The sequence below is a fragment of the Podarcis cretensis genome, assembly GCF_951804945.1.
Source record: "Podarcis cretensis genome assembly, chromosome: 1".
Lineage (NCBI taxonomy): Eukaryota > Metazoa > Chordata > Lepidosauria > Squamata > Lacertidae > Podarcis > Podarcis cretensis.
The window spans coordinates 116,817,188-116,844,360 of record NC_137170.1 but is presented as its reverse complement, the minus strand read 5'-3'; the positions used below and the strand labels follow the sequence as shown (position 1 = coordinate 116,844,360).

At 40.8% G+C, this 27,173-nt stretch overlaps 1 protein-coding gene and 1 long non-coding RNA gene across 4 annotated transcripts in view; one reads left to right on the top strand and one right to left on the bottom strand.

The window, feature by feature from the left end:
- Positions 1-27,173, top strand: part of LOC307220637 — a 165,391-nt gene that overhangs the window by 1,961 nt on the left and 136,257 nt on the right. The window contains exon 3 of one of the 2 annotated variants that reach the window (XR_013841014.1): positions 6,712-6,763. The exons of the other annotated variant lie outside the window; for it this stretch is intronic. This is a non-coding gene — a long non-coding RNA (uncharacterized lncRNA). Of the gene's footprint in view, positions 1-6,711; positions 6,764-27,173 lie in introns of those variants that run through there. 2 annotated transcript variants of the gene reach the window in all.
- SESTD1 (SEC14 and spectrin domain containing 1) overlaps positions 1-27,173 on the bottom strand; it is a 55,112-nt gene that overhangs the window by 13,794 nt on the left and 14,145 nt on the right. The window contains exons 4-11 of one of the 2 annotated variants that reach the window (XM_079978404.1): positions 22,731-22,839; positions 22,383-22,473; positions 20,098-20,211; positions 11,193-11,306; positions 10,353-10,450; positions 8,871-8,926; positions 7,277-7,479; positions 3,518-3,640 (exon numbers count right to left, since the gene is read on the bottom strand). In XM_079978404.1, coding sequence (XP_079834530.1) covers positions 3,518-3,640; positions 7,277-7,479; positions 8,871-8,926; positions 10,353-10,450; positions 11,193-11,306; positions 20,098-20,211; positions 22,383-22,473; positions 22,731-22,839 — 908 coding nt within the window. Of the gene's footprint in view, positions 1-3,517; positions 3,641-7,267; positions 7,480-8,870; positions 8,927-10,352; positions 10,451-11,192; positions 11,307-20,097; positions 20,212-22,382; positions 22,474-22,730; positions 22,840-27,173 lie in introns of both variants that reach the window. The other variant, XM_079978403.1, reaches the window with a different exon arrangement.

Sequence of the window (27,173 nt, the reverse complement as noted above, 5' to 3'; positions counted from 1 at the left end):
TCCCCTACATTAGGACATCTCCTGGCTGTAGAAGATTTGGTGTTTGCTGACATCACAAAGAAAAATAATTAAGAGAAGGCAAAAAATTCAGCTTTTAATCTGCTGCATTTTTATGCTTGAGCGTGAATGTGATTTATTTTAGTGTTTTGTATTTCAAATGATTTTATGAAGAATTGTCCTCCTCAGTGTTGTTGTTTAGTCATTTAGTCCGACTCTTCATGACCCCATGGACCAGAGCACGCCAGGCACTCCTGTCTTCCACCGCCTCCCGCAGTTTTGTCAAACTCATGCTGGTAGCTTCGAGAACACTGTCCAACCATCTCATCCTCTGCCTCATCCTCTGTCGTCCCTTTCTCCTTGTGCCCTCAATCTTTCCCAAGGGTCTTTTCCAGGGAGTCTTCTCTTCTCATGAGGTGGCCAAAGTACTGGAGCCTCAGCTTCACGATCTGTCCTTCCAGTGAGCACTCAGGACTGATTTCCTTAAGAATGGATAGGTTTGATCTTCTTGCAGTCCATGGGACTCTCCTCTCACTAATTTGTGTAGGCCCACAACAAGAAGCCCCCCTGCTTATTGTTGTGAAGTTTGGTAGCCATGATAACTTTTTCCCAAAAGGAACAAAAAGAAGAGGGCAGAAGATTGTGCACTGCTATCATTGACCGTTGGTGTCTTGACACTAGGAGATTAGCAGCAGAATACAACTTGGAAGCCCAGCCCCAGCAGGATGAGTCCATGATGACATACGTATTGTGACATAAGCCATACTGTCTACTAATGGTCATGCTGAAATGCAGTGTCAGAACTTGCCAGTATCTTAAGAACTCACTTTACAAAAATCAATGCAGTTAATGTGGATTGAAGTACAAAAACACAAGATACTGGATGCAACACAACTTCTAAAGAAACAATATAACTTATTGACCAAGCTAACAAAGGAGTCTACATTAATCCTCATTCAACCCATCTTGAGTGTTTTAAGTAATGAACTGGATCTACTATGTGGTTCAATCAGACTCCGATTGGTTGGGGACGAGGGGCAGGAAATAAGGGGCAATATCCAACCAATTTGTTCTGTCAGCAGAAATATAACAAAACTCCCCCTTCCCTCACGTGCCCTGCACCCTCACCAAATCTGCTCCACGTGGCTGGAGAAAAACCCAGAACAGGTTTTGATGGCACAGAGTTTTGTTGTGCAAGCAGAAATCCTTGTGCTGATGGAATGAGTTAGTTGGAAACAACTCAAATTTAATAAATAAGCGAGTAATTAAAAAGTCTTGGCACGAGGACTGGATCAGCCCAGCCCCGCCCCAATTTTTTTATTTTTAATATTTTACCTCTTATGACCTCACCAATACTGGAAATAAAGGGGGAAAAGAAGTAGGAGACTCAGCTGAGCACTCTGATTAGGAAAACTACCTTGACCCAGTCATACTGATTATTTGTTGAGTGGGGTGGATGCGCTAACCCTCCTGATCTGATCTGTACGATCAGCTGAGGTGGTGGGGCTGTGTGTCTTGACCACACATGCTAGTAAGTGGCCAAAAGTGAATGTAAGCCTTGCGTCAAAAAAGGTTAGCAACTCTGGCTGCTGCTGAACAAGCAGAGAGGGAGAAACTCTGGCCAGAAGGAAGATTATTGGCTAAGAAAACTACCTGCAATTTATTGGGCTTTATGAAATGTTAATACTTCAAAAGGTTAAGGGTACCTTTGAATCTCTCTTTGTTATGGCAAAGTACCAAGAAGAAACTGGCTCTGTGATTTCAGGAACTGGTCTGATCACTTCATTCCAGAGAAGAGTAAACGAGGCACAAGTTAAGATAGAAAAAATTAGTGCTGGCCATACAGGCTGAAAAATGGGAGACACTTGGGATAGTATACCAGAAGTAACAAAACTTCCTATTCACGATGCTTCATTGCAGTCTGTGGCCATGAACCTCCTTTTCATCGAACACCTCCACAGGCAAGTTAGGAGCCAGGTGACTAAATAAGAATGAACCACCTAACTTGCTGTAGACTGCAAAACGTTTTCTAGTCACTGTGAAACTGGTGCTGCAGACCACTAGGCTTCAGCTACTGTGAGGTGCTATGGTCAGCAACTAACTGCATTGCAATATTTTTTTAATCATTTCAGTAAATGAATAACAAGCTTACATTTTATACCAACCTTTAACAATATTAAATTTTAAGCTTTCTTCCAAAGACAGGAAATAAAATGGTAGAACTGACCACCGGCACGTGATCTGGATGTTGTGGAGAATGAACAGAACCAGTAGGGCACTTTTTATATTGCTCAGTGAAATGATGTGGGATATATGAAGCAGAGACATCACCTTGCCAACAAAGGTCCATATAGTAAAAGCTATGGTTTTCCCAGTAGTGATGTATGGAAGTGAGAGCTGGACCATAAAGAAGGCTGATTGCCGAAGAACTGATGCTTTTGAATTATGGTGCTGGAGGAGACTCTTGAGAGTCCCATGGACTGCAAGAAGATCAAACCTCTCCATTCTGAAGGAAATCAGCCTCGAGTGCTCACTGGAAGGACAGATTGTGAAGCTAAGGCTCCAATACTTTGGCCACCTCATGAGAAGAGAAGACTCCCTGGGAAAGACCCTGATGTTGGGAAAGATGGAGGACAGAAGGAGAAGGGGACGACAGAGGATGAAATGGTTGGATAGTGTTCTGGAAGCTACCAGAATGAGTTTGACCGAACTGCGGGAGGCAGTGGAAGACAGGAGTGCCTGGTGTGCTCTGGTCCATGGGGCGAAGAAGAGTCCGACACGACTAAACGACTAAATGACAACAACAACATATAAAGATTGCTGGATACTAACAGGGTATATCACACATTGTCCACTCACTATGCATATAATTCAATGCAAGATGATGCATGTTTACTGGTCAGTGTGTGCAATGCTACTGTCATTCACAATGATATGGAGGTGATACACACTGACTGGAGAATGAATGCCATTCCCTACATCCTCCTATTAGAGAACATGATGTCTACTGAATGTAGACAGTGGTCAGAGTAGTCTCCTCCCTCCCAATTCTCCATTCAGTTCACATTAACCCCAATATGTTCTATACTCCAGTGTTTGAACTCCTGGAAAAACAAAATCTGCCTTTGCCAGTCATCAAACAATCTATGCTCCGAGATTATGTATGATCTTAAAACTCAGCATTCAAGTAATTACAATAAGTGGCTCCCAGAAAGAAAGAAAAGATGACATATATTACTCCTAAATCAATGCTTCCTTTTTGTGTTTCCAATCTCATCAGAAACACGATCACTCTCCTTTAAAAGAATAAAAATTAGTATACTGCCATGACATTAGAATTTAATTAACAATGATTAAGATCACCAACACAGTCTGTTGCAGAAGAATAGGTGCAGTTTGATATAGCTCATAAATCACTGTCTAAAATTTGCTAGAAAAATGTCACTGGAAAATGTTGCACATAATGAATTATATATAAGAACAATCATGCAGCAACTTCCTCGGGAAAATGAAAACTCACACTGTGTTGACTTTCAATCTCTTCATGTTTCTGTTGCAAAGCTTGTGAGGCTCTAATTGAATCACCTATCCCCCACTGGGTTCTAAGCTGTTCTGTGCCAGGTCCTTCAAGCCAGTTCACTACCTGTTGATCAAAACAGCAACATTTTCACCACAGCAAATAATTAAACCCACGCGATCGAGACTGATTTTTAAAAGAAATTATTGTTATTCAGATTTTGCTCAAAATAAAGTTCGCTTTTAACGGCAACGTGCTCGCTACCTCAAGATAAATAAAGGCAGCGGGGGTCCTTACTTCCTTTTAGGTGCATAAGCTAGCAGACCCAGCAAAACTAATCAAACATTTCCCAATGCTTTTTCGGGGGAAGAATGTCTTCTTTGTGAACCTTAATAATATGTCGTCTCACATTAGAAACAGAGCATGAAGATATCTGGCTCATTCACTGTTTTGTCAGTTCATATCTGTATTAGTAGGTAAGATGAAAAGCTGGCTTCTTTAAGAAAACCAGGGTGTGTGTGGATTCTTTAGTTCCCCTGCTGAAATCTAAATTGTTCTAACTTGCAGAACTACACCACCTGACTGTGTGTTTAGGGATAAATATCAGTATCTGCTACACTATTTGCTGCTCTTTTATTGCAGGCTATTTGCAGGTTGCTTAACAGAGGCCTTAAATGGCAGGTGTCAAAACAGAACAGATGGGGCTGGATAAATATTTGTCAGAATTGGTTTCGGAGCGATGGCTCCTACCTCGCACTACATAAGCCATCATAATGATCCTTCTGGCCTAACCTACATGTACGGCAACAGAAAATGAGAACTATCAGCTTCCAACCAATGGACACACAAGAGATAAAGGTGTTCAAGAGGAAACACACTAGGACACTAATAACATGCAGGCTGTATCTCCTAAATATGGAAAGGAAAATGGATGACAAAGGCTGTTCCGCGCGTTTGTGAGGATTGGCACTGGCAGCTGTCAGTATAGTGGGGTGGCTGTTCTCACCTGAGACTTCCCAAATGCACAGGCAGATTCAATCTGGTGTTCCTGCAGGTGTGTTTGCACCATGATGACCTCACCCCTGCTCACCTACTTCCAGGTAAGGAGCAGCCATCAATCAGAAGTTAGGTAAGCGCCACTGCCCCACCACTACTGGTAGGAACATACAGCCTAAACCTTTTGATTCTTTTCACCTTCGCCCACTTCTACAGCAGCATCCTGCACTGTGTACTTTTGAAACTTCCACACGTTTTACAATCAGAACTAGGGAGAAACTAGTAATAAGGAAGTGGGGGTGGGGGGAAGTGTCAAAAAGTTGCCATACAAGCCAGAAGTCTAGCTCCGATGGCCTTCTGGCAGTTTCCTCATTGTGAGAAGTGAAGTTACAAGGAACCAGGCAGAAGGCCTTCTTGGCAGTGGCGCCCGCCCTGTGGAACACCCTCCCATCAGATGTCAAGGAGATGAATAACTATATAACCTGTAGAAGAGAGCTGAAGGCAGCCCTGTACTGAGGTGCTTTTAATGTGTTCTGTTGTGTTGTTTCTGTATATTATGTTGGAAGCTTCTCAGTGGCTGGGGCAAGCAAATCAGATGGGCAGGGTACAAATAATAGTAACAGTAATAATAAGGCAACCACTTGTTGCTTGCACCACAAAAATACACGTGAGGACACCTCAACCATACACCTGATATGTGGACAGTTAGTCTAAGCTAGTGATTATCTATTTTACAGTTACTAAACAGCAAGAAAGAAAACTCCTACTGCAGTAATTATCAAATGATACTGCAAATCATCTCTTGGCATCGTCCTGTTTCTATTTCTCTTAGTTCAGTTTCTTCTTTTTATCACCAAGAAGACATATACTTCTAATATACCTGGGCAGCTAGCTTAACAATATGATTTTTGAACACTTCTGCTCCAAAGATCTTTAGAATATTTTTTTCCAAAAAAAAAAGAGAGGTCTTCCTCCTGGCTCCCCATTTAGATATCTTCTGCAGATATCTTCTAAATAAAAACATAGATGAATGCTCAATTTCTTTGCCTGCAAAAGTTCAATTCATTTACCATGCAACTTCAGTAACACAGGCAGAGCAAATGGATGACAATTTCTAATCAGAATGATGCAAATTGAGGTTGATGCCCCAGTAAACAAGTCTATTTAAATGCATTAATGATGGCAGTTTGCCAAACTAGGTTATAAACCTCATTCCAATCAGCCCATATTTGCTCAGATGACTCGAATGCTCAAGTTACCACAGAAATAATATTTTGTTTCTTTTATACCTATGTAATATCCATGTCTGACTGTTTTAAAAAAAAAGACACTTAAAAAGAGATTTAAAAGTGAAAGAAATGATTATTTTAGAATACTGTGAAGTGGAATATTTTGATTTCCTGCCTCTCCAGTATTTAAAAGGGTGAAGGTTCATGTGCATAGCATCTAAAATATAAACACATTCCATTTCAAATAATAGGCCTGGGGAAATAAATGAATTGATTTCATTTCCTTTATTATCTCGACAGAGACATTGTCTGAAGAAGTGTTGAAAGCATCAATTACATACCGATTTCCAAAGCACCAGCCCAGCCCTTCATGACCTTCTAGCACACAATTCATTAGACGGGCTTTTACTCATTCTACTCAGGAAGAGCCTTGTATGACAACCATTCTTTGGATTTTGCTAACCCTATTTATCTATTAATCATTAGATAGACTAATTATCTTGCTTATATTAAATCACTATTTAAAAGAAGAAGCAAGAGCCACCCAATGACTTTTGCTTTACTAGCTTGTAGTTGCTTCCGTTCAATTTTATTGGTAGTTGAACCCAAAATCTACCAGAAACAAATCGGCATTATTAACTGCTTTGACAACACCACAAGTTAAGTGGGTGCAATTAAGACTGCTCTGTAATATCCCAACAATGTAAGAAAGCTTCAAAACCAGCCCAAATGCTGAGCTATAGGTAACCTGCTTTGTCACATGACAGAACAAAGTCACACCTGGAAGTGGGGAAGACCAACAGTGACAAGGCTGTAGGTCTCGTGTCGTGAGGGACACTGTCTCAATAAAGAAACAGATGGGTGGTATAAGCGCGCGCGCGCACACACACACACGGATAGCTAAAAGCCTTTATTCCAAGCTACTGACCACATCTAGTAGCATGAGTCCTCAGTGTATTCTGCTAGGTAAAGGTAAAGGGACCCCTGACCATTAGGTCCAGTCGTGACCGACTCTGGGGTTGCGACATTCATCTCGCTTTACTGGCCAAGGGAGCCGGTGTACAGCTTCCGGGTCATGTGGCCAGCATGACTAAGCCGCTTCTGGCGAACCAGAGCAGCACACAGAGACACCGTTTACCTTCCCGCCGGAGCGGTACCTATTTATCTACTTGCACTCTGACTTGCTTTCGAACTGCTAGGTTGGCAGGAGCAGGGACCGAGCAACGGGAGCTCATCCCATCGTGGGGATTCGAACCGCCGACCTTCTGATCGGCAAGTCTTAGGCTCTGTGGTTTAACCCACAGCGCCACCCGTGTCCCTGCTACACTGCCGCTTATTTAATGGAATGTATTGAGCAGCCAGAGTTTTTAAGTGAGGTTGGGGAAACTCTACCGATACTTATAATCTGGCTGTATTCATACACAAGAAGAAGATGGTGCAGAAGAGTAAGATAATCTGCTAGACCGAGCCAACTGGATGCCCAGTTAACAATAAATGATATAAGCCAAGTGGAGCTTGGGGCACCTACCTGCATTACCTTCTGTTGAATCTCCTCTAGCTGAGAGCGCTTGCTCCGTTGCCTGCATACTTCTTGGTACCGTGTATATTGTTCTCTGAGTGAGTCTAGCAGCTTCATAACCTGGGGCTGAGCAAGCAGTTCGTCATCCATGGGAGACCACGAAACCCCTCCGTCCGAACCATTAAAGCGGCGTTGTTGCAATTCAGATAACAGCTCATGACCTTGAATGGTTGAAGAATTAAAACTAAGCATTCAAATGGTGTCTCAGATGTGGCATAGACAGGTTAAAAAAAGGAACTAGGGTGTAAAAGACGTGAGATAAAAGGAAGATGGCTTGTGGTAGGCTAAAAGTGAAAGGGGGGTTGTTTGTATTATGGGTTATCATAAATCACTTTCAGATCCTATGCAATTTTCCCTCGGGGGTGACAGTAACAGCATAATAATAAAAAAATCTTCTGTATATGAAAATATGGAACGCTTCACAAATTTGCAGTAACCCTTGCACCGGAGAGATGCTTAGTGAGGGTATAATATGGAGAGTCATAGAGACACTGGGTAGAAGATACACTGATCAGTGATGTCAAAGACATTATCCAGTGGGTGCCTGGGCATTCACACAGCTGCATTTCAGATAGCAGTCCAAGTTACAACGACAATTTTTTTTATTCATTACTTTTCTTAAACTTGTAAGCCATTAATGTAAAAGCAAGGGATATAGATTATATGATTTTTTTAAAAAAAATGATACTGAGCACCAGTTTCAACAATAAAGAGCTAACGTTTAATGTTCCCACTGACTCCAATTGCAGATATGCTGCAAAAATGAAACAATCCCTAAATAAACAACTGTACTTCCTTGAGGAATGGTACCCAGATCCTAAGGAATGGATGAGCCAAAAAATTGTTGCACTGGAAACTTAATGTAGGCCCAAAGTCTACATTTTCTTTTTCCATATCCATAATAAAAAATTTAAGTAAGCATATGTCGAAGTATATGCTCCCCATTATGCTTCCCACTTGATTATTTATAAAATAACTTAAATTGTTAATTGTCTTTGTGGCATTCTCAGAGCTTGATTAATAATTCCAACAGAAAAGGAGAGCAGAATATTTCTCTACAGCTGCGGTTCCCAGAAATGGAAGAGCAGTACAGCAGAGGGAGGGAGGGAAATGTACTTTTAAGTAGATAAGGAAGATATTCATAACACTTATTACCATATTTTTCGCTCTATAAGACGCACCAGACCACAAGACGCACCTAGTTTTTGGAGGAGGAAACAAGAAAAAAAATATTCCGAATCTCAGAAGCCAGAACAGCAAGAGGGATCGCTGCGCAGTGAAAGCAGCAATCCCTCTTGCTGTTCTGGCTTCTGGGATAGCTGCGCAGCCTGCATTTGCTCCATAAGACGCACACACATTTCCCCTTACTTTTTAGGAGGGAAAAAGTGAGTCTTATAGAGCAAAAAATACGGTATTCTGTTTCGTTAACACTCCTCCACCAAGAACAAGTCTAATACACCAAGAACAAAGCTTTAACATTATATACTACCCATATCCACAACAATTCACAAAATCCATGAAGTAAAGAAAAACGATGCCTTATTGGGTATACCTGTCTGCAGAACAGTTTCAGGATCAACGGATGGAAGGAAATTCAAGTCTATAGACCTTGAAATAGAAAGGTAAATGGCTGTTACTTACTTAACATTGATAACTGAAGTTTCAAGCACTGAACACAAGTATATACAGTGGTGCCCCGCAAGACGAACGCATCGCAAGACGGAAAACCCGCTAGACGAAAGGGTTTTCCGTTTTGGAGGCGCTTCGCAAAACGAATTTCCCTATGGGCTTGCTTTGCAAGACGAAAATGTCTTGCGAGTTCCTGTGGGTTCCCCCCCCCCTTTTCCTAAGCCACTTATCAGCTGATCGCTAAAAGCTGCTAAACCGCTAATAGCGCTAATCCGCTAAGCTGTCAATGGGCTTGCTTCGCAAGACGAAAAAACCGCTATACGAAGAGCCTCACGGAACGGATTAATTTCGTCTTGCGAGGCACCACTGTAGCTTGACTTTTATAAAACATTCTAATAAAATTTCACATTTTTTCCTTTACTTGGCATCATTTTCTTTGTTAAAACCATATTTGGCAATGCCAAAAAAGAAAAAGAGACGAAGAGGGATCAAAGTTTCAGAAATGTTGGCATACTTGACACCGTAGGCTATTTTTCTTTTCAGTTACTTTTCATACAAGATAAAAATAGCCCAGACATTCTCAATCTTGAAAAACAACAACTAGTAAGACACACCCTAACTGATAGCAGTACTCAACTACATTTTCTACATTAGCACAAGGATTAGTGCTTAATTCAAGGAGATTCTCCACATCTCCTCCCGCTACACCACCCCTGGAGGGTCAGGAGGACTCCCAAAACAGATGCAGCAGGTGTGCTGGGGTGTGTGTGTTCCATTATGCAAGGAGAAAGAAATAATATTTTGCACAAATGGAACCCCAGTAGTCTCCATGGAAAAAGCAAGTGTCATTGCCACCTAAAATCCACACATCTCACAACCTGGCAGAGACTGAAATAATGCAATTTAAGGAGACCTAGGAAGATAACGGGAACTAGAAACTACAGCTATACATTCCTAGGGAGTGACAAATGGTTCCATGATAAAAACTACCTTTAGATACAAACAGAAATTCAAATTTGGGGACACCAGAAAGAGCAAAAAATAGAACACAAATGTAGAAAAGGCAACAGCTGCACTGAAGCACTTTCCTAGCAGTGTAGACATAACCAACCCTACTTTCTGGCTAGCTTTAAGCCAAAGATAAATAGCCACAATTCCAGACTGGCACTGCACATGAAAGATGTTAGGATGGTGGGTTTTGGATTTCTGTATGACAGAGGTGTTTTGTTTTTGTATTTTAAAAAAGTTCAGTATCCTAGCCAGAAACATCAGGGATCTTTTACACAAACTATTTCCATTCCAATGTTGCTTTTGAAAGCACCTATGTCCCTTCCGTGAGCTAGAGTTTATAGTCAAAGGATTTAATTACTAATAAATTGTTAACAGAAACAAGAAAAATAATTACCTGTCCTTCTCCTGTTGGTTTCCTTTATCATTTCCACTGTTGATTAAGGCAAGCTCATCCAGTAAAGATGTAGATTCTTTTGTAAACTTTTCAAATGCCTATGTAAAATATTTATAGTTACCATTACTGCAATTGATTTTTACAGTCTCGTGCTTGAAGACGGATTGCCTGTCTGAGTGCTCCAACCCTGACACTGGGAAATCATCTCTAAGGCCTAGCAGTTTAATAACAAGTGAGTTACAAAGGCACATACAAACAACATGGAACATGTTGTAAAATGGACATCTTGCGCTCTCAAAGAACTGTTGCTGCTACTTTCTGGACTGTTAGCTCCCAAAGACTCTTCAAAGACAGTTCTCTCTTTGTACACGAGTCCAATACTGATTTAAACAAAACATTAGTGGCTGTGCTTTGGTCACACCTTCCTGGAAACAGGTGCAATGGGGCTTATTGAACACTGCCACCTTCAGAAAGTAACTCCCCTAGATGGACCAGAACCACAATAAAATAATGTATTTTCCAGGCAATCCAGAAAGATACTGTAGCTGATGGTATTGAAAGCTGCTGAACCAACAGGGATGTATTCCTCCTATCCAGATCCCAGGGCAATTCAAATAGGGCAATCAAAGCAACTGCCATCCCAAAATTTCAGTCAGACTGAAATTAATGTATACTAGGAGTGGGAAACTGGATCACAGTGATATCAGGTGACTCATTTTTTGCCCCAGCATTTTGATGCCGCTAGGACACATCTAACACAGCTATTAATATTTCCAACCACCCCTTTCCCATAAAAACTGTACTGAAAAAGAACAGACAAAAAATTGCCAAGCAACTAACCAGCCTCTTGTTCAGCCAGTCCATATGATCGTAGGTAAGACTCCCTCCAAAATCTTCTGTCAGCTGGCATGGTTCTATGTATCGTGTAAGCTTATTGGCAGATACTAAAATAACCTGTATAAGTAAATTAAAATGGGCATTAACAACAACAACATCACACACTTAATCAACTCAGTGGCTCCTGAATGGTGGTCCAAAAAGCATGTTTACTCAGAAAGAGTTCCCACTGAATTCAACAGTAAGTGCATTTAGGATTGCAACTTTAGTTAGGAACTACAGATTTTGCAGACAAATCATGCAGTATAGCATTAGGAGTAGCGATCTGCGGGAGGAAGTGGCAGACGGGTGGCAGTGATGTTTGTCTTTATTGCTTTTCCTCAGATTCTTCCACATCCATCCAGTTCCAGGCATGTATTTCCTATCAAAAATATGTGGCTGGGGGGGAAACGGGGGTGGGGGGGTGGGAGTGGGGAGGAGATCTTGGGGGGGACGGGGGGGAGGTAAGAAGCTCATCATCTGCTTTTCTCCTACAAAATGCCTTCGGTCCATTCAGCTCAGCAGAGAAACATATGCCAAAGTTTCAAAACATAAGCTGACCCATGGGCTGATTTAGTTCCAGCCTTGGTCAATACCTTCCCTTTTCTCCATTCCTGAAATGTTACAATCCCTAAATTCATTTACTGTTCGGTATACAAAGAAGCATTTTGTACTAAATAACTATGAGCTACAGTTTGCTAGCTCTCAGTTGCGTGCCCATGATTCATTATTAATATTTACAATTAAAGCATAAGCAAATTTAAGTATGAATATTTCAGTATGTCAATACATGGATTGTGAAACAAGTTTTGTTGGAGACAAACCTTAACAAAATGCGTTGCTTTTACAGCTTTAAAGTGCGTCTGTTTCTGAAACAGAGAGAAACCTATCCCCGTACCCCCCCCCAACCACCGCCAGCAATGGCAACTCTGACAGAATCCCAACTTTCATTTATTAAAAAAATGGAAATTGTTCTCTCTCCTTACTCAGTTGTGTCATACAAAAACCACTCTGATAACATGAACATTCCTCCAGTCTAAGGGAGCCGTAGGTTATACAAGAAATTGGATATGCCTAGCCTTTGTCTTGCATGACCAAACTCAACAATTAGAATATTACTGAAGTTAATCTTCCTGTCAAATATATACACTGAGGACCAAGAAATGACATTTATCACAAAGTTTGATGCTGCATAGCTTTTCTGTTTCTTTCATTAAAATAGCGAGGATGGGGACTGAGACAAATCCAAGGCTACAACAGACACTAAGTGGTCAAAACTGTGGGGACTTTTACAAAAAGTTGTGTTTCTGAGGTTTGGTGGATCATAACATCATTCTTTTTTAGAATACCACAGATTATATATATCATTAGAAAAACAATTAAATGCAGAATATATTGCAACAAACTGTGATGAATTACCATTATTCTATCAAACATTATAGCCAAATAACCAGAAATTATACACAGAAAACCATGATAAGGGGTATTTTCATAACTTCTCACCCTCTCTGTTAGTAGCATGGAAACCTTTTGCCACAATTAAAGTCCTACAACAGCATCCCAGGGAGTGAACCCAAGGATTTTAAGTTCACCAGGTGTTGATGTGAAACCAAAATTGCATGATTGCTTCTATCAAACGTGCTTTATTCCTTGGTTGCTTCTGACTGACAAGTTTATTTAATCGGCTCCACAGATTTTCTATTGGATTCAAGTCAGGGCTATTACATCACTTTCTAGGTGACCAGTCAACTCTTCTCACTCCAAGTCTTGTTAGATACGATATAGGTTATTTGCCAATAACTTTTGATAGAACAAAGATCATTCAACATGGTTTGTAGCATTGTAAAGGTAAAGGTAAAGGTACCCCTGACCGTTAGGTCCAGTCGTGGCTGACTCTGGGGTTGCAATGCTCATCTCGCTTTATTGGCCGAGGGAGCCGGCGTACAGCTTCCGGGTCATGTGGCCAGCATGACTAAGCCGCTTCTGGCAAACCAGAGCAGCACACAGAAACATCGCTTACCTTCCTGCCGGAGCGGTACCTATTTATCTACTTGCACTTTGATGTGCTTTCAAATTGCTAGGTTGGCAGGAGCAGAGACCGAGCAACGGGAGCTCACCCCATTGCGGGAATTCGAACCGCCGACCTTCTGATCGGCAAGTCCTAGGCTCTGTGGTTTAACCCTCAGTGCCACCCGCATCCCTTGTAGCATTGTATTCTGCATTAAATTATCAGTCTAATGATATATAATTGTATGATATTGTTTTAAAGAAAGATTGATGTTATGAGCCATCAAACTTTAGAAATGCAACTTTCCCCACAATTTTGGCCACTAGTGTACGTGCCCATCTGTAATTCAGTACTCCCACCACTCTCCAAAATAGAATCAAACCTTCTCCCTCCCATCCTTGCTATTCACGACAGAAGGAAAGATCCCATGGGCAAACAGTCGGAACTGAGGGTATCCCAATTCCAATAGGGACCACAACAGGAGCAAAAGGTTAGTGCCCGTTCCAGGTCCCAATACTGCTCAGCCCCTCCCCTGTGGTCGCTTTTTGATAAAAAAAGAAAACAATGAAAGCAGCTATGCAGACATATTTAATCTAACCCTGGAAAAGGGCTACCATGTATTCAAGGGAAAGCCAAGGGGATGTCCTGCAGATGCTGTGTAAACAAACATCCATCATCCCTAGTTCACATGGCCAATGGTCCAAGATGACTTAAGTTGTACCATATTAGCCTGAATATAAGCCGCACTCCCCCCCCCCAATTCCAACCGTGAAAAGTTACAGTGCGGCTTAAATTCACAACCTTACAAACATGGGCTTTTGTGGCATCGCTGCTGAAACAGACATACGGTAAAACGGAACAGGTGTGAGTGCCTGCAGAATTTTAGGGGAGAAGCTTATATTCAGGTATTGTCTTTTTTTCTCTCCCCCCCCCCCCCGAATTTTAAAGGTGCGGCTTATATTCAGGCCAATATGGTAATGCGCAAAATCTGGAGGACACAATATTGCCGCCCCCGTTATACTCCAATTTGAGCACCTGGCCATTTCAGAATGACTTGTTGATCATGATTAAAAATACATTTCATTAGCAATCTGCACTTAGCCTAGTTTTTATCTTCATTAAGTTTCAACAGTACAGTTTTGTTAGACTCAAAGGAGGAGAGGACCACCTGGGAAAATGCAGGCTAACCTTGAGGGTAGCAACTGATTTGCATTTTCCCTGCAGAAAAAGAGAGTACATGCTATATGCATGGCTAGTGGATATGTTGCGCTCCCAAATTATATTATCATAATTTCTAGTTATGTGCACTAAGTAGCAATTAAACATCATCAAACAATATATGTTTTTTTTAACAAAAAGTAATTTAATGAAGCGTTTTCCTGTTGAAAATACTTCTGTGATAGAATGTTAAATACTGTTAAATACTTCTGTCCTGTTAAATACTTCTGTCCTGTTAAATACTTCTGTCCTGTTAAATACTTCTGTGATAGAAAAGATTCCGCTTCATTTGGTTTCTTGCTCTCAATGAATTCAGCAGGAAAGCAGCTTACTATAGTAATTATTACTACTAATTTCATTTCTACGGCACTTTATAATTTTAAGAAAAAATCTCAAAGCGGTTTACAATATATTCAACCATCAAATAAAACAATCCAGAGTAGAACATTACTGAAAAAAGTCAAATATAAAGTATACATTCAAAGTAACATACTTGACAGGAAAGTAAAATATTATCTTAAGAATTTCAAAATAAAACATTACAAGGTTTCAAAATAAAGCATTACAAAGGAAGTCAACTACAGAAGGCACATTCAATGCAGCAAAGTTAACTACAGTGGAACCTTGGTTGTCGAACGCTTCGGAAGCCGAACAATTCAGACAACCGACAACCCGGAAGTGAATGCTTCCATTTTCAAATGCGCCTCAGAAGTCGGAAGACGACCGGCAATTGCGCCTCAGTTGTCGAACGTTTCCGGAAGTCAAATGGTCTTCCAGAACAGATTACCTGCGACAACAGAGGTTCCAGTCTCTCTTTCTGTCTCTCTATGTATATGTATGTATACGTATACGTATACGTATATGTATGTGATTTCAAAAGAAAACATTACTAAAGGAAGTCAAATGTAAAATGCACATTTAAAACAGCATAATTAACAAGAGAATAAAATATATCTTCTGCTGTTGCTGCCAATCCTGCCAATGGCGGTTTAATGGTGGGCAGCAGCAGTGGAAGCTCAGGCTCGATGATCCTGGGTCTGCACTAAGAGACAGCCAAGATGGTCTCTGGTCTCTTCAGCAGCCTCCTTAAAATAAAATCTACTAAGTGACCCAGCACTAGTATATACCAACTGGCCCGATCAAAGAAAGCAATTCTTCACAAGAAGGTGGAACCCTTCTTGTGAAATATGATTACACGTAACCTGCATCAGACTCTTGAGACTCTTGAGAGTCCCATGGACTGCAAGAAGATCAAACCTATCCATTCTTCAGGAAATCAGCCCTGAGTGCTCACTGGAAGGACAGATCGTGAAGCTGAGGCTCCAATACTTTGGCTACTTCATGAGAAGAGAAGACTCCCTGGAAAAGACCCTGATGTTGGGGAAGATGGAGGGCACAAGGAGAAGGGGACGACAGAGGACGAGATGGTTGGACAGTGTTCTCGAAGCTACCAGCATGAGTTTGAGCAGACTGCGGGAGGCAGTGGAAGACAGGAGTGCCTGGCGTGCTCTGGTCCATGGGGTCACGAAGAGTCGGACACGACTAAACGACTAAACAACAACAACAACCTGCATCAGCAAAATGTTTCACATTTCAAATGGTCTCACCTTTTTCATGGCCAGGCTGCATACACAGCCATACCTTGGTTCTCGAACGGATTCCATTCCGGAAGTCCGTTCGACTTCCGAAAAAGTTTGAAAACCAACGCGCGGCTTCCGATGCCTGCACTCAATCAGAAGCCATGGAACCTGAGTTGGATGTTCGGCTTCCAAACAAGTTCGCAAACCGGAACACTTACTTCCAGGTTTGCGGAGTTCGGGAGCCAAAACGTACATGTACAGGTGTTCAACAACCAAGGTGTGACTGTATCGGAAAGTACAAAAGGTAAAGGGCCATTAGGTCCAGTCGTGACCGACTCTGGGGTTGCACGCTCATCTCGCTCTATAGGCCGAGGGAGCCGGCGTTTGACCGCAGACAGCTTCCAGGTCATGTGGCCAGCGTGACTAAGCTGCTTCTGGTGAACCAGAGCAGCGCACAGAAACGCCGTTTACCTTCCTGCCGGAGCGGTACCTACTTATCTACTTGCACTTTGACGTGCTTTCGAAATGCTAGGTTGGCAGGAGCAGGGACCGACCAACGGGAGCTCACCCCGTCGCGGGGATTCGAACCACCGACCTTCTGATCGGCAAGTCCTAGGCTCTGTGGTTTAACCCACAGCGCTACCCACGTCCCATATCAGAAAGTATGCTTCCCCCCTAATTAATGTAGATATCCTTAAACATATTCATGGTAAAAAAATTAATTTGGACACCATGCTGCTTTTTTAAAATAATTTCCAAACTGTTCAGTTAACAATGCCCTAGGCATTAACAGCTTTTAGTTTGATCTATCTTTTGCATCTGCATCTCAAGCTACTCTCCCCTCAGAAATTACATTAACCACTGCTATTATACCAGATCTTATCTTTTCCAAACGGAAGCCATTCACACCAAATGCTTTTTCCTGCTCCTTATGCGAATTTACACCTTCCTTTCACAAGATGTGAAGATGCTTTAGTGTCAACAACAGGAAGGCTATATACAATATTACAGTTTCCATTTCTTACATTAATTTTGGGGGCAGGGAGAATCGTGAAAATAAAAAGAAAAAACACCTGAGTGCAAATGGCTTATTTGGCAACAGACTTGGTTGCAATATCAATTTATAGTGAAAAGATGAAGCTTCTTTGAGAATCAAGATATAACTGGACAGATGGTGGCACAGACAAACAGCATCAATAATTTATGCCTGAGGGCTCTTATTTCCCTTTTGGCTTCCTATGGCCACCCCTATGGTGCTATTCATGGCTAGCAAGAACGGTGGTGATAGGGCTTAACCCTGCTCTATTCAGTTCCCCAGTGGTTTTACTTCTTTCTACCAAGAGCTTCATATCAACAGACAGCTGCAATTCCGCTCATGTTAATGAAATTCTGCTGAAATAGCAAGCAAGCTCTTTATCCTTGAAAGAAATGGAAATTTCATAAAATCATTGCAATTGTCAATTTTGTTAATGACTGCGCCATCATCGGATAAGCCATGGATGTTGTTGAAGACAATACCCATGGGACTTAATTCTGAATAGACATTTCTTACACTAGAAAACAATTGGATACACTTTGCTACTAGATGATATGAAATGCATTACCTCAGCAAGCTTATCTACACAAACATCACAAAAGTAGGTCCAGTGAAAGCATTTTTCTTTCTATTTATACTGCAGTCACAAGTTCATACTCAAGCCATGAAAATCCCTTATTGTGAACATATCACATCCATTTGTAACATTCTTATGAAGACAAAGACCACACCAATTAGTTCCCTAGTTTCCTGTTGCATTTTCAACAGACTATAGTGGAACTCAATTACAGAAACCAACACATGCAAATTTCAGTGCAGTAATTTTGTATCACTTAAACTTACAAGGTTTTATCTTCATAATCGAGGTTCAGCTACAGCAGCAGAAATTATCCACATGGCCACTGAAAATTCTCAATTAAAAGCCTCTCCATTATAAATTTAATTGAATACATTTTTATGATTAAGTGACTGATATTGAATTAGACCTTCAAGTCAAATAATAAAAACTGCCCACATTTCTTAAAAGTGCTAGAATCTGAATATTATCCCAGGCTCATTAGTACATCAGATTTTTACTTCAAGCATTCTGTTAATTATGTCTGGGAAATTGTCAGTGCCAAGTCATAGTAGGAGACAGATCAGTCATAGGGGAAAACATTTATCAGAAGTAAATTTCAAACTACAGAAGGTTGCCATTTTTACCATTATTACAAGCAAACCAAGGGCCCAGATGACATTAGATAAACCTCCACAAAACAACTTCAAAATATGTATTTCACTTTGACAAGGGTAGCCAACGTGGTGCATTCCAGATGTTGCCAGACCCAATTCAGCAATTCAGAAAACAACCTAATTAGGTTTGAGTCTGAATCCAGATTCAGATAAATTAAGCTTTGTGCTTCCCCCATTCACTATTATGTGGAAGTTTGATTTTTAAAAAAATGCTATAACTTCCCTCTTCATTATTATTAATGTTTGTATTTCTTATTCTTTTTTTATGGAATTAGGTGAAATTCACAGGCATAGTAGCCCCTTGTGAGTGCACAAGCCCTGCCAATTTAAAGAGATACAGGTCCTGGGGCTTTTTGACTAGGCACCTTTAAAAAGGAAGCCCAACATCTTTTTTCTGACAGAAGTGGATAAAATTTGCAAGCTTCTTAGTATCTTCTAAGAGCATCAATCATGTCACATGTCGAAAGGGTAGTTGCAACAGTTTTTCTGCAAAGATAGACTTTAGGGCTTTGCAACCGACTGGGGTAATATAAAGGATTTACTGAATCTCTCCTGTTGTTCTGTTTGTATGAAGGGAACGTACATAAGAAAGGTTCTCCAAGTAAGCCCATGAAGTTATGCACCAATAGTTCCATGGGGTTTTGTGCTTAGCATCTTCAAAACTGATTTTTTAGGGGTGGGGTAAGTGTGAAGAGAGAACAAAAAGGGACTCTACTCCCTGTGGTTTTTGTGGGAACCAATTTTATTATGAAAATTGCATCCTAGGGGCCTCTAGGAAAGTAGTTTGCAAAATTTCAGAAGGCTAAGTGCCTTCAGGCTTGAACGCTGCCCAAATGCCACTGAATCTCAAGGAAACAAAAGTTCAAAGCTGATTTGGCAAGAGTAGATGTGCAGGTATGTGGCACAGAGGCAGAAGGACTTGAGCATTTGCCAAGCAAGCACCACTAACAAAACTAGCAAAGAGCACAGAACATACAAGAACAAGCAATATATTATTTCAGCATCCCTTCACCAAAGCACTGTGATTGGACAGCTCTAGTAAAAAACAACAACACAGCAACACACACAACCCATTCCCTCTGATTAAATGTGAGACCTGTCAGTCAAAAAGGAACTTTCCCTCATCTTTTCCCCACCCTGGCATTTTCCTTTTAGAGAAGACTGGAGATAAAAGTTTTGCTTCTAGCAGGCACAATGTCTGCACATTTGAATCTCCCCAAATCGCTTTGGCAATCCCTGCTTTGGTTTGGAGTCTGCCAGAGAAGTCCTGCTTTGGTTTGAACAAGACTTGAATCTGTCTGAAGTCAACATGTTTCAGTTCTTGATCTGTCCAAATCTTTTGCACTTGTTTAATATCAAAAGACAAAGTGCTGGCACAAGGAGTTGTTCAGTGAGAAATAGTTACAATAAACTGTAATGCAGACAAATTAAAATCCACCTTAAATATTCTGAGTAACTATAATATAGGTTAACAACAGGAGTTAGTTAAATTCATGCCAGTAAAGTATTATCTTTCAAGTGATAATGTTCTATAATCATTGAAAATGTTTTGAAGGTCTCGTGGTAAGTCTGAACTAATGATCATGTCTGAACTAATGATCAGACTAATTACACTTACTAACTAATACAACAAAGTACTGCAAACCCACTGTAGTGAGTTTTATTGCGATGCCAAATGAATCATTTGGTAATTGCATTGTAGATTAGTAGCTATTATAAGCAATCAATTTTTACTTAGTTGCATGTGCAACTTTGGTGTTCACATCTGACAAATGAAAAAGCAGACATACATACCTCAAAGCCAAGTCTATCTTTCTCTTTCCAAAAGCAAAAGTGTGTAACCTTCTTGTCCCAGAATTCATCCGGTTTTACTACACAGACAAGTGATACCTCAGCTGGAACAACGTTCTAAGAAGATGAAAGATACAAAACCTTAAATGAAATACAACTCATTAGTTACTGTATGGTAACCTAGACCTGCACAGATAGCATTTAGACGCACAGGAAACTTTCTAGCACTTCAGGAACAGAAACAGTGGTGATAGCAAATCTGGCACTTATCAGAACCTGTGGACAACCTCAATGAGCTAGATGGTCTTCATGGACCACTCAACACATCTAAGAAAGTAACTGGTAATAAGTTGGTACCTTAAAGACAAGTTTTAAGCAACCCAAGACATACACTAACAATGCAATCCTATACATGTCTGTCCCAGGAGCAAGATTCACTGAGCTCAGCTGGACTTATTCCCAGGTAAGTGAAGCATCTCAATATGAGAGTCTGATAAATGTCTCTTTTGAAAGAGGCCAAGGCCTTCAAACTGAATGAATTTCATTTAAGTATCAACTATAAGATGATTTGTTCTATATGACAGATTACAGTCGTACCTTGGAAGCTGAACGGAATCCGTTCCTTAAGTCCGTTTGACTTCCAAAACATTCGGAAACCAAAGCGCGGCTTCTGATTGGCTGAAGCTCCTGCAGCCAATCGGAAGCTGTGGAAGCCCCATCAGACGTTTGGGTTCCAAAAAAACTTGTCGCAAACCGGAACAGTCACTTCAGGGTTTGCGGTGTTCAGGAGCAAAACGTCCCGAGTGCCAAGGCGTTTGGGATCCAAGGCACGACTGTATATGGTAAGGATAGTCTTCTTTATGCAGTTTAGATTCTATATTCCACCCATTTAGGCAGCCTTTATTCACAAATGAAAACTGTTAAAAATTCCTTGTGATACACAGTTGTTTCCTCTGCCTGTCAAGTTCCTTCATAATTTTGCCTCTCTATGAGGAAACACACACAACTTATTAAATAGACAGACGGCAGGAACAAAGTGCTTATTATTCAGTGACCTTGACAGCACACTTCCTGTAAAAGTGCATTCATACAGAACTAAAAAGGAAGAAAGCAGTATGTCTTGCCACTTGACAAAAAATGGTTTGGGGTCAAAATGTCAAATCTCATTAAGGCAACATCTGTTAAAGATTTTCATAAAGCCAAGTGCTTTCTAACGAAGGTCTATTTAGAAATAGCAACATTCAAGTAGAGGACAGTTCATTCAAGTAGAATAAATAATAATGAGCAACTCTTGCGTCATATCTCCAATGCAGCCTCACCTGCTGCTCCCTCTTCCCAATTTTATGTATGTACTTTCACAGAAAATATAACAAAAGTGGTACACAGCATAAAAACCTAATACTATGAAAACAACAATAAAAGCACCAATAACATGTCAATAAAAACTGGTTTGTAAAACAAAAAAACAACACACCATATTGCAAAGGCCATATTAAAAAGAAGCAGGGATGATTCCAGCAAGACTGCCATCGGCCAAGTGATCCAAAAGGCAGGACCTGGCACAATGAAGTACAGTCCCTGTTAAAACCTAGCCATACCAGGGGGAAATTGCACATGCTATTATAGAAATTGAAAAAAGAAATAACATGGAGTTGAGATAATAAACGTCAAAGCCCAATCCTATCCCTTTATGGGTTTGCACTGTTAGAGGCAATTCCAGGATTTCTAGGGATGGTGTAAAAACTAACTTATACCTGCAGCAGCCTTACTGAAACTGAGAATTGCGTCCAGGCAATCAAAACACTTTCAAATTTTTTCCCAAACTACAACTCAGTTCAGAGGCAGCAACAAGCCATGTTTTTTTTCTTTCTTCAAGCTGTGGACGTCCTCAGGATCACAGAATTCCTTATGCGTAAGAGATGGGAAGCTTATTTTCAAGGTTTGTTCACAAAGCAGTATTTTTAAAACGTTGGTTTGTCACAGTTCCTACAAACCATGGTTTCCTGCACTTGGGCAAAATATGAAACTGATTCGTTGCAAACTGCAAATGAAAAGGTCATCAACTCTTTCCTTTACATGCAAAGAGCTCAAGACTCACTTCAGTTTCAAAAGTACCAAACTACCATGATTTGCTGATATGTTTTAAAAATCAGACTCTACATTTTTAACATGTAAAATTACACAAGGTCTACTTTCCGACAAAGTAAGCACAACAATGTCTTATAATACGGACAGATTAACCTCCACAGAACTCAATTCTTCACTACAAATTCATGAAGGTATCTTACCTGTAGCATTAACACAACAGTCTTGACAATATTCCACTGAGATTTTCTACCATCCACTATAACGGTAAATCCTCTAGCTTTGCACTTTTCACTGCAAAAAAGACACATATTCAAAACATAAAAAGGCATAGTTCAGTTATCACGACATAAATCACCATCTATTTACTTGCTTAAGCTTTAGCGAGTCACTCATTGCTCTTTCCAAGAGCTTTCCAAACAGTTTTTATTTAAGTCATATATCACATAATGAGATACACCCCCTCAAGAAAATATGGTGGTATTTATCCAAAAAACCATTTAGTTTAGAAGCAAAATGATACTATTCAGTGCTTTAAAGGGCATTCCCACCTTGGTATGCTTAGCAGGTAGTCTAAAGTAACACTCAGCTCATCCATATTTGTTTGTTCAAGGCATAATGGAATTGTCAGAATGAGGCCACTTCTTCGATCCTTCCCACCTGTAAAATAAATAAAATATCTGTTAGCTTGAACTAAAAATAATAGAAAAAAAATTATTTGAAAAATATTGTAATGAAATATGATACGTGTCCTTTTTCTATGGATGTATTATAGCAAAAGTACATGCAAGTGAACGAGATACTGGGGTAAAACAGAAGCTATATGTGAACATTATCACATGTTCCCAAATCAGGCTTAACTTCTGTTTAATTCTTCACAAGTGTACTGAAGCACATAACCTAAATTGCCAAAAGCTTTGCCATCAAAATAATCATTCAAGACACTCTACTTAGGACAGTATGTTGTGCACAACTCAGTCATAATGAAATGCACATTCTCCCCTATAGGCTTCAAAAAGAACATACATTGAGATCACATTACATACTTGATGTTTTTAACTGTACGCTGGTTTGTAACTTTAAAAAACCCCGAATAGATCATAAATAAAAAGGGCAAAGCTTTGTTAAATGTGTAAACCCAAAATAGCTATTTGGTTAGCAGAAGACGATGACCAATCACTCAGCAACAGAAAAACCTTCTATTTGAACGGGGGCCATGTCTGAAAACTGTAATTTGCATTTTAAAACACTGTGGTTTCTAGGTGGAAAGTTTTTGGGGACTTACCATAGGCCTAAAAGGTTAAGGGGGGAAAAAGCCTTTGCAAAAATGACAGGGTGTTTTTGTTGGATATGTTTCCTAGCGCTTGGTGAGATATGCTCAAGGATTCCACAGCTCCCTCTCTCCCAAGGCTATAAAGCTTCTCTGGGGCTACACACAGTTCCCCAACGTGGTAAAAATCCCCCATTGGGTGTGCTTTGCTCTGCTTAAGGATGTAATGCATATATCCTATGCCCTTTTAATTTGTGGGGGGGGGGGGTTTGGTTGGGGGGGCTTACTGGGTTGTTTTTGTTTTGATTGTGTATTCTGTGATTTTATATTTTGATTCTATTCTGTGAACCACCCAGAAACCTCCAGGTACAGGGCGATATATAAATTCAGTAAATTATTCAGTAAATAATATATATATGCTCTAAAACAAGTTCATCCATTACTAATTTTAAACTTTAAATTAAGGAGGGGGACCGTTTCCAAGGCTTTTTTAGCTGAGAACAAAGTATATTCCATGACTAGATACACCATAAATTGGCAAGAGGCTACAGTGTCACTCTGAGATGTATTTAAGTACAGCTTATTCAATTTGACGATTTAATAATCTCCATTTCTAACCTTCACCAGAAACTATGTTAAAGCAGCTTTGTGTATAAGTAGATTTTTTAGCAAGGCACAGGATATATTTTCAAGACTTATAAAGTTCTACAAGGAAGTAGAGGAAAAGGAATTTCTATTTTTGCCACCACTTTATTTCCTCACATTTCTGACTTCATCGGTAGGTGAACTCAGTGGCTCATTGAGCAATCTGTAATGGCTAGTATATAGAACAAAAATCATTCTATATCCTTTGCAGCAGTTGATTTTGGCATAACTGGAAACATTTCTATGGCGTTTGAAGAAAGAAATTCATTGGGATGAGTTCAATACAGTGCTGTGGTAATCGTAAAACTGCCCAGCCAGAACAAAGAGCTGGTAGACATGATAGGAAGACAGATGGGTGGAATCGTCTAATCATAGCAATCTTTTTGGATTGAGATTAGCTGCGTGGTGAGAACGCGGATTGGCTACGAAACACAAGATTGAAGGGAAAATATCCGGGATCTTGAAATGGATTGTGGAAGGATAAATAAATTACTGGGCACTTGGGTAGGGCTGAGCCCCTCTTGCCCTAATGGGCCTATCTCCACTGCTCCTAGCACAAGATTCCGGCTTTTTCAAAACATGTAGATGGGCTCCACTTCCACATATGAATAGTAATACTAGTAAACACCAAACCTGATTTTATTTTTCATGTCCCTACCACTACAGTCAGGGACGTGGGTGGCACTGTGGGTTAAACCACAGAGCCTAGGACTTGCCGATCTGAATCCCCGCGATGGGGTGAGCTCCTGTTGCTTGGTCCCTGCTCCTGCCAACCTAGCAGTTCGAAAGATTGTCAAAGTGCAAGTAGACAAATAGGTACTGGTGTGACGGGAAGGTAAATGGCGTTTCCGTGCGCTGCTCTGGTTCGCCAGAAGCAGCTTAGTCATGCTGGCCACATGACCCGGAAGCTCTACGCCGGCGCTCCCTCGGCCAATAAAGCGAGATGAGCACCGCAACCCCAGAGTCGGTCACAACTGGACCTAATGGTCAGAGGTCCCTTTACCTTTACTTACCACTACAGTCATACCTTGGAAGTCAAACAGCTTAGTTCCTGAACGTCGCAAACCCGGAACTGACTGTTCCGGTTTGCAAACTGTTTTTGGAAGCTGAACGTCCAATAGGGCTTCTGATTGGCTGCAGGAGTTTCCTGCAGCCAATCAGAAGCCGCGCTTTGGTTTCTGAACATTTTGGAAGTCGAACGGACTTCTAGAACGGATTCTGCTCAACTTCCAAGGTACAACTGTATTATCTTTTGCTACACCTAGTATAGAGATGCGGAAGTCTCCCTCACACTATCAATTCCCTCGTCCTGGATCAATAATCAACAAAGTAGGCTAGTGATTGAGATTTCTCCAGACTTAAGCTTCCAAGCCTTCGCATCAGAAACTGCAAACAGTTTGCCATTACAGTACTTCTCCCACAGAATAGGAACTCAGCCAAGAGTAAATGGACACAAAAGGAAGCAGGTGAAGGAAGAGGAAATGACTCAGCATTGTTCAGGAGAATACAAAGATCACATTCATACTTTAACTTGAAGCGGCTGAGCTCTCTTAAGGAGAAGGTACTTTCCTTCCTCTTCTTGTACCATTTGCAATCATGTTTTCCTATTTAATATGCGCTTTTTGGACAATGGGAATCCCCCACCCCCCACCCCCGCCTTCACGTGGTTTTGCTTCTGGGAGGTACATGAAGTAAAAAAAGGTTCATACAAGAGTTTAACAATAGGAAAAAAACACTATTTTAGAAGGACATCCATCCAGCTTGAAAAATGTTGTGTGTGTTTTTTAAAGCATGCTTATAGTAAAATCAAACATGGTTCTAAGAAGAAAGGAAAACCACTCTGTCAGCTTGTAGACGGTCAATGATTGAGCCTGAATCCATCACATGACAGCAGTGAAACTGGCTTGAGAATTGAGATTCAATGAGTCCTACATTGCCTCAGTCCCTCCTACTGCCTGCCCTTGGAACATCTCATTTTGGATGTTCTGCTGCAGGCAGGAGAGGGAAGTCAGCACCAATGGAGTCATGCTCCTGTCACTCCATTTGCAGTGGGTCCACAGTTTAGCTGGCAGAGCTGGGGGATGAGAAACACCCCAACAAGAGCATGTTTGTTCTTAGAAATGGGAAATCTGGATTAGATTGGGGGCATGGGAATGCACGTGGGCACTTTTAAGGCAAACATTGGGTGGATGCAGTCAAAATACAGTAGTACCTTGGGTTAAGAACTTAATTCGTTCTGGAGATCTGTTCTTAACCTAAAACTGTTCTTAACCTGAGGTACCACTTTAGCTAATGGGGCCTCCCGCTGCCACTGCCGCACGATTTCTATTCTCATCCTGAAGCAAAGTTCTTAACCCGGGGTACTATTTCTGGGTTAGCGGAGTCTGTAACCTGAAGCGTCTGTAACCTGAAGCGTCTGTAACCCGAGGTACCAATGTACAGTGGTACCTTGAGTTACAAACGCTTCAGGATACAAATTCCGCTAACCTGGAAGAGTTACCTCGAGTTGAGAACTTTGCCCCAGGATGAGAACGGAAATCGTGTGCCAGTGGTGCAGCGGTGGCAAGAGGTCCCATTAGCAAAAGCACACATCTACTTAAGAACAGTTTCAGGTTAAGAATGGACCTCTGGAATGAATTAAGTTCGTAACTAGAGGTACCACTGTAAAGTGCATTCACAAGGAACACCCATCCCAAAATAAATACCCATCTGGAAGCATCCCTAGATTCAAATAATAACTAATGGGCTGTATCCACTGATGGCTTTTGCCCTCTGATCCCCTACCCACCTACCAGCTCCTGAGGGTTGATAACTCATCTGGAACTTAATGGGACATGTCACAGAGGGCTGCAGTCAGTAAGGGGGATCAGTGGAGATTTGGTACCCAACCTTGTATGATCCGAAGCACATTCTGCAAGTGCACACCCACCAATGAATGCAACCCAGCAAAATATTAATAATATATGATTTGAAAATAGCCTTTAAAGACATCAGTAAAAAGCTTATGCCAAGTTAAGTGTTTGCAACAGGTGAAATATTTCACAGTTGCAATTAAAATGATTGCCCAACATCCATTTAA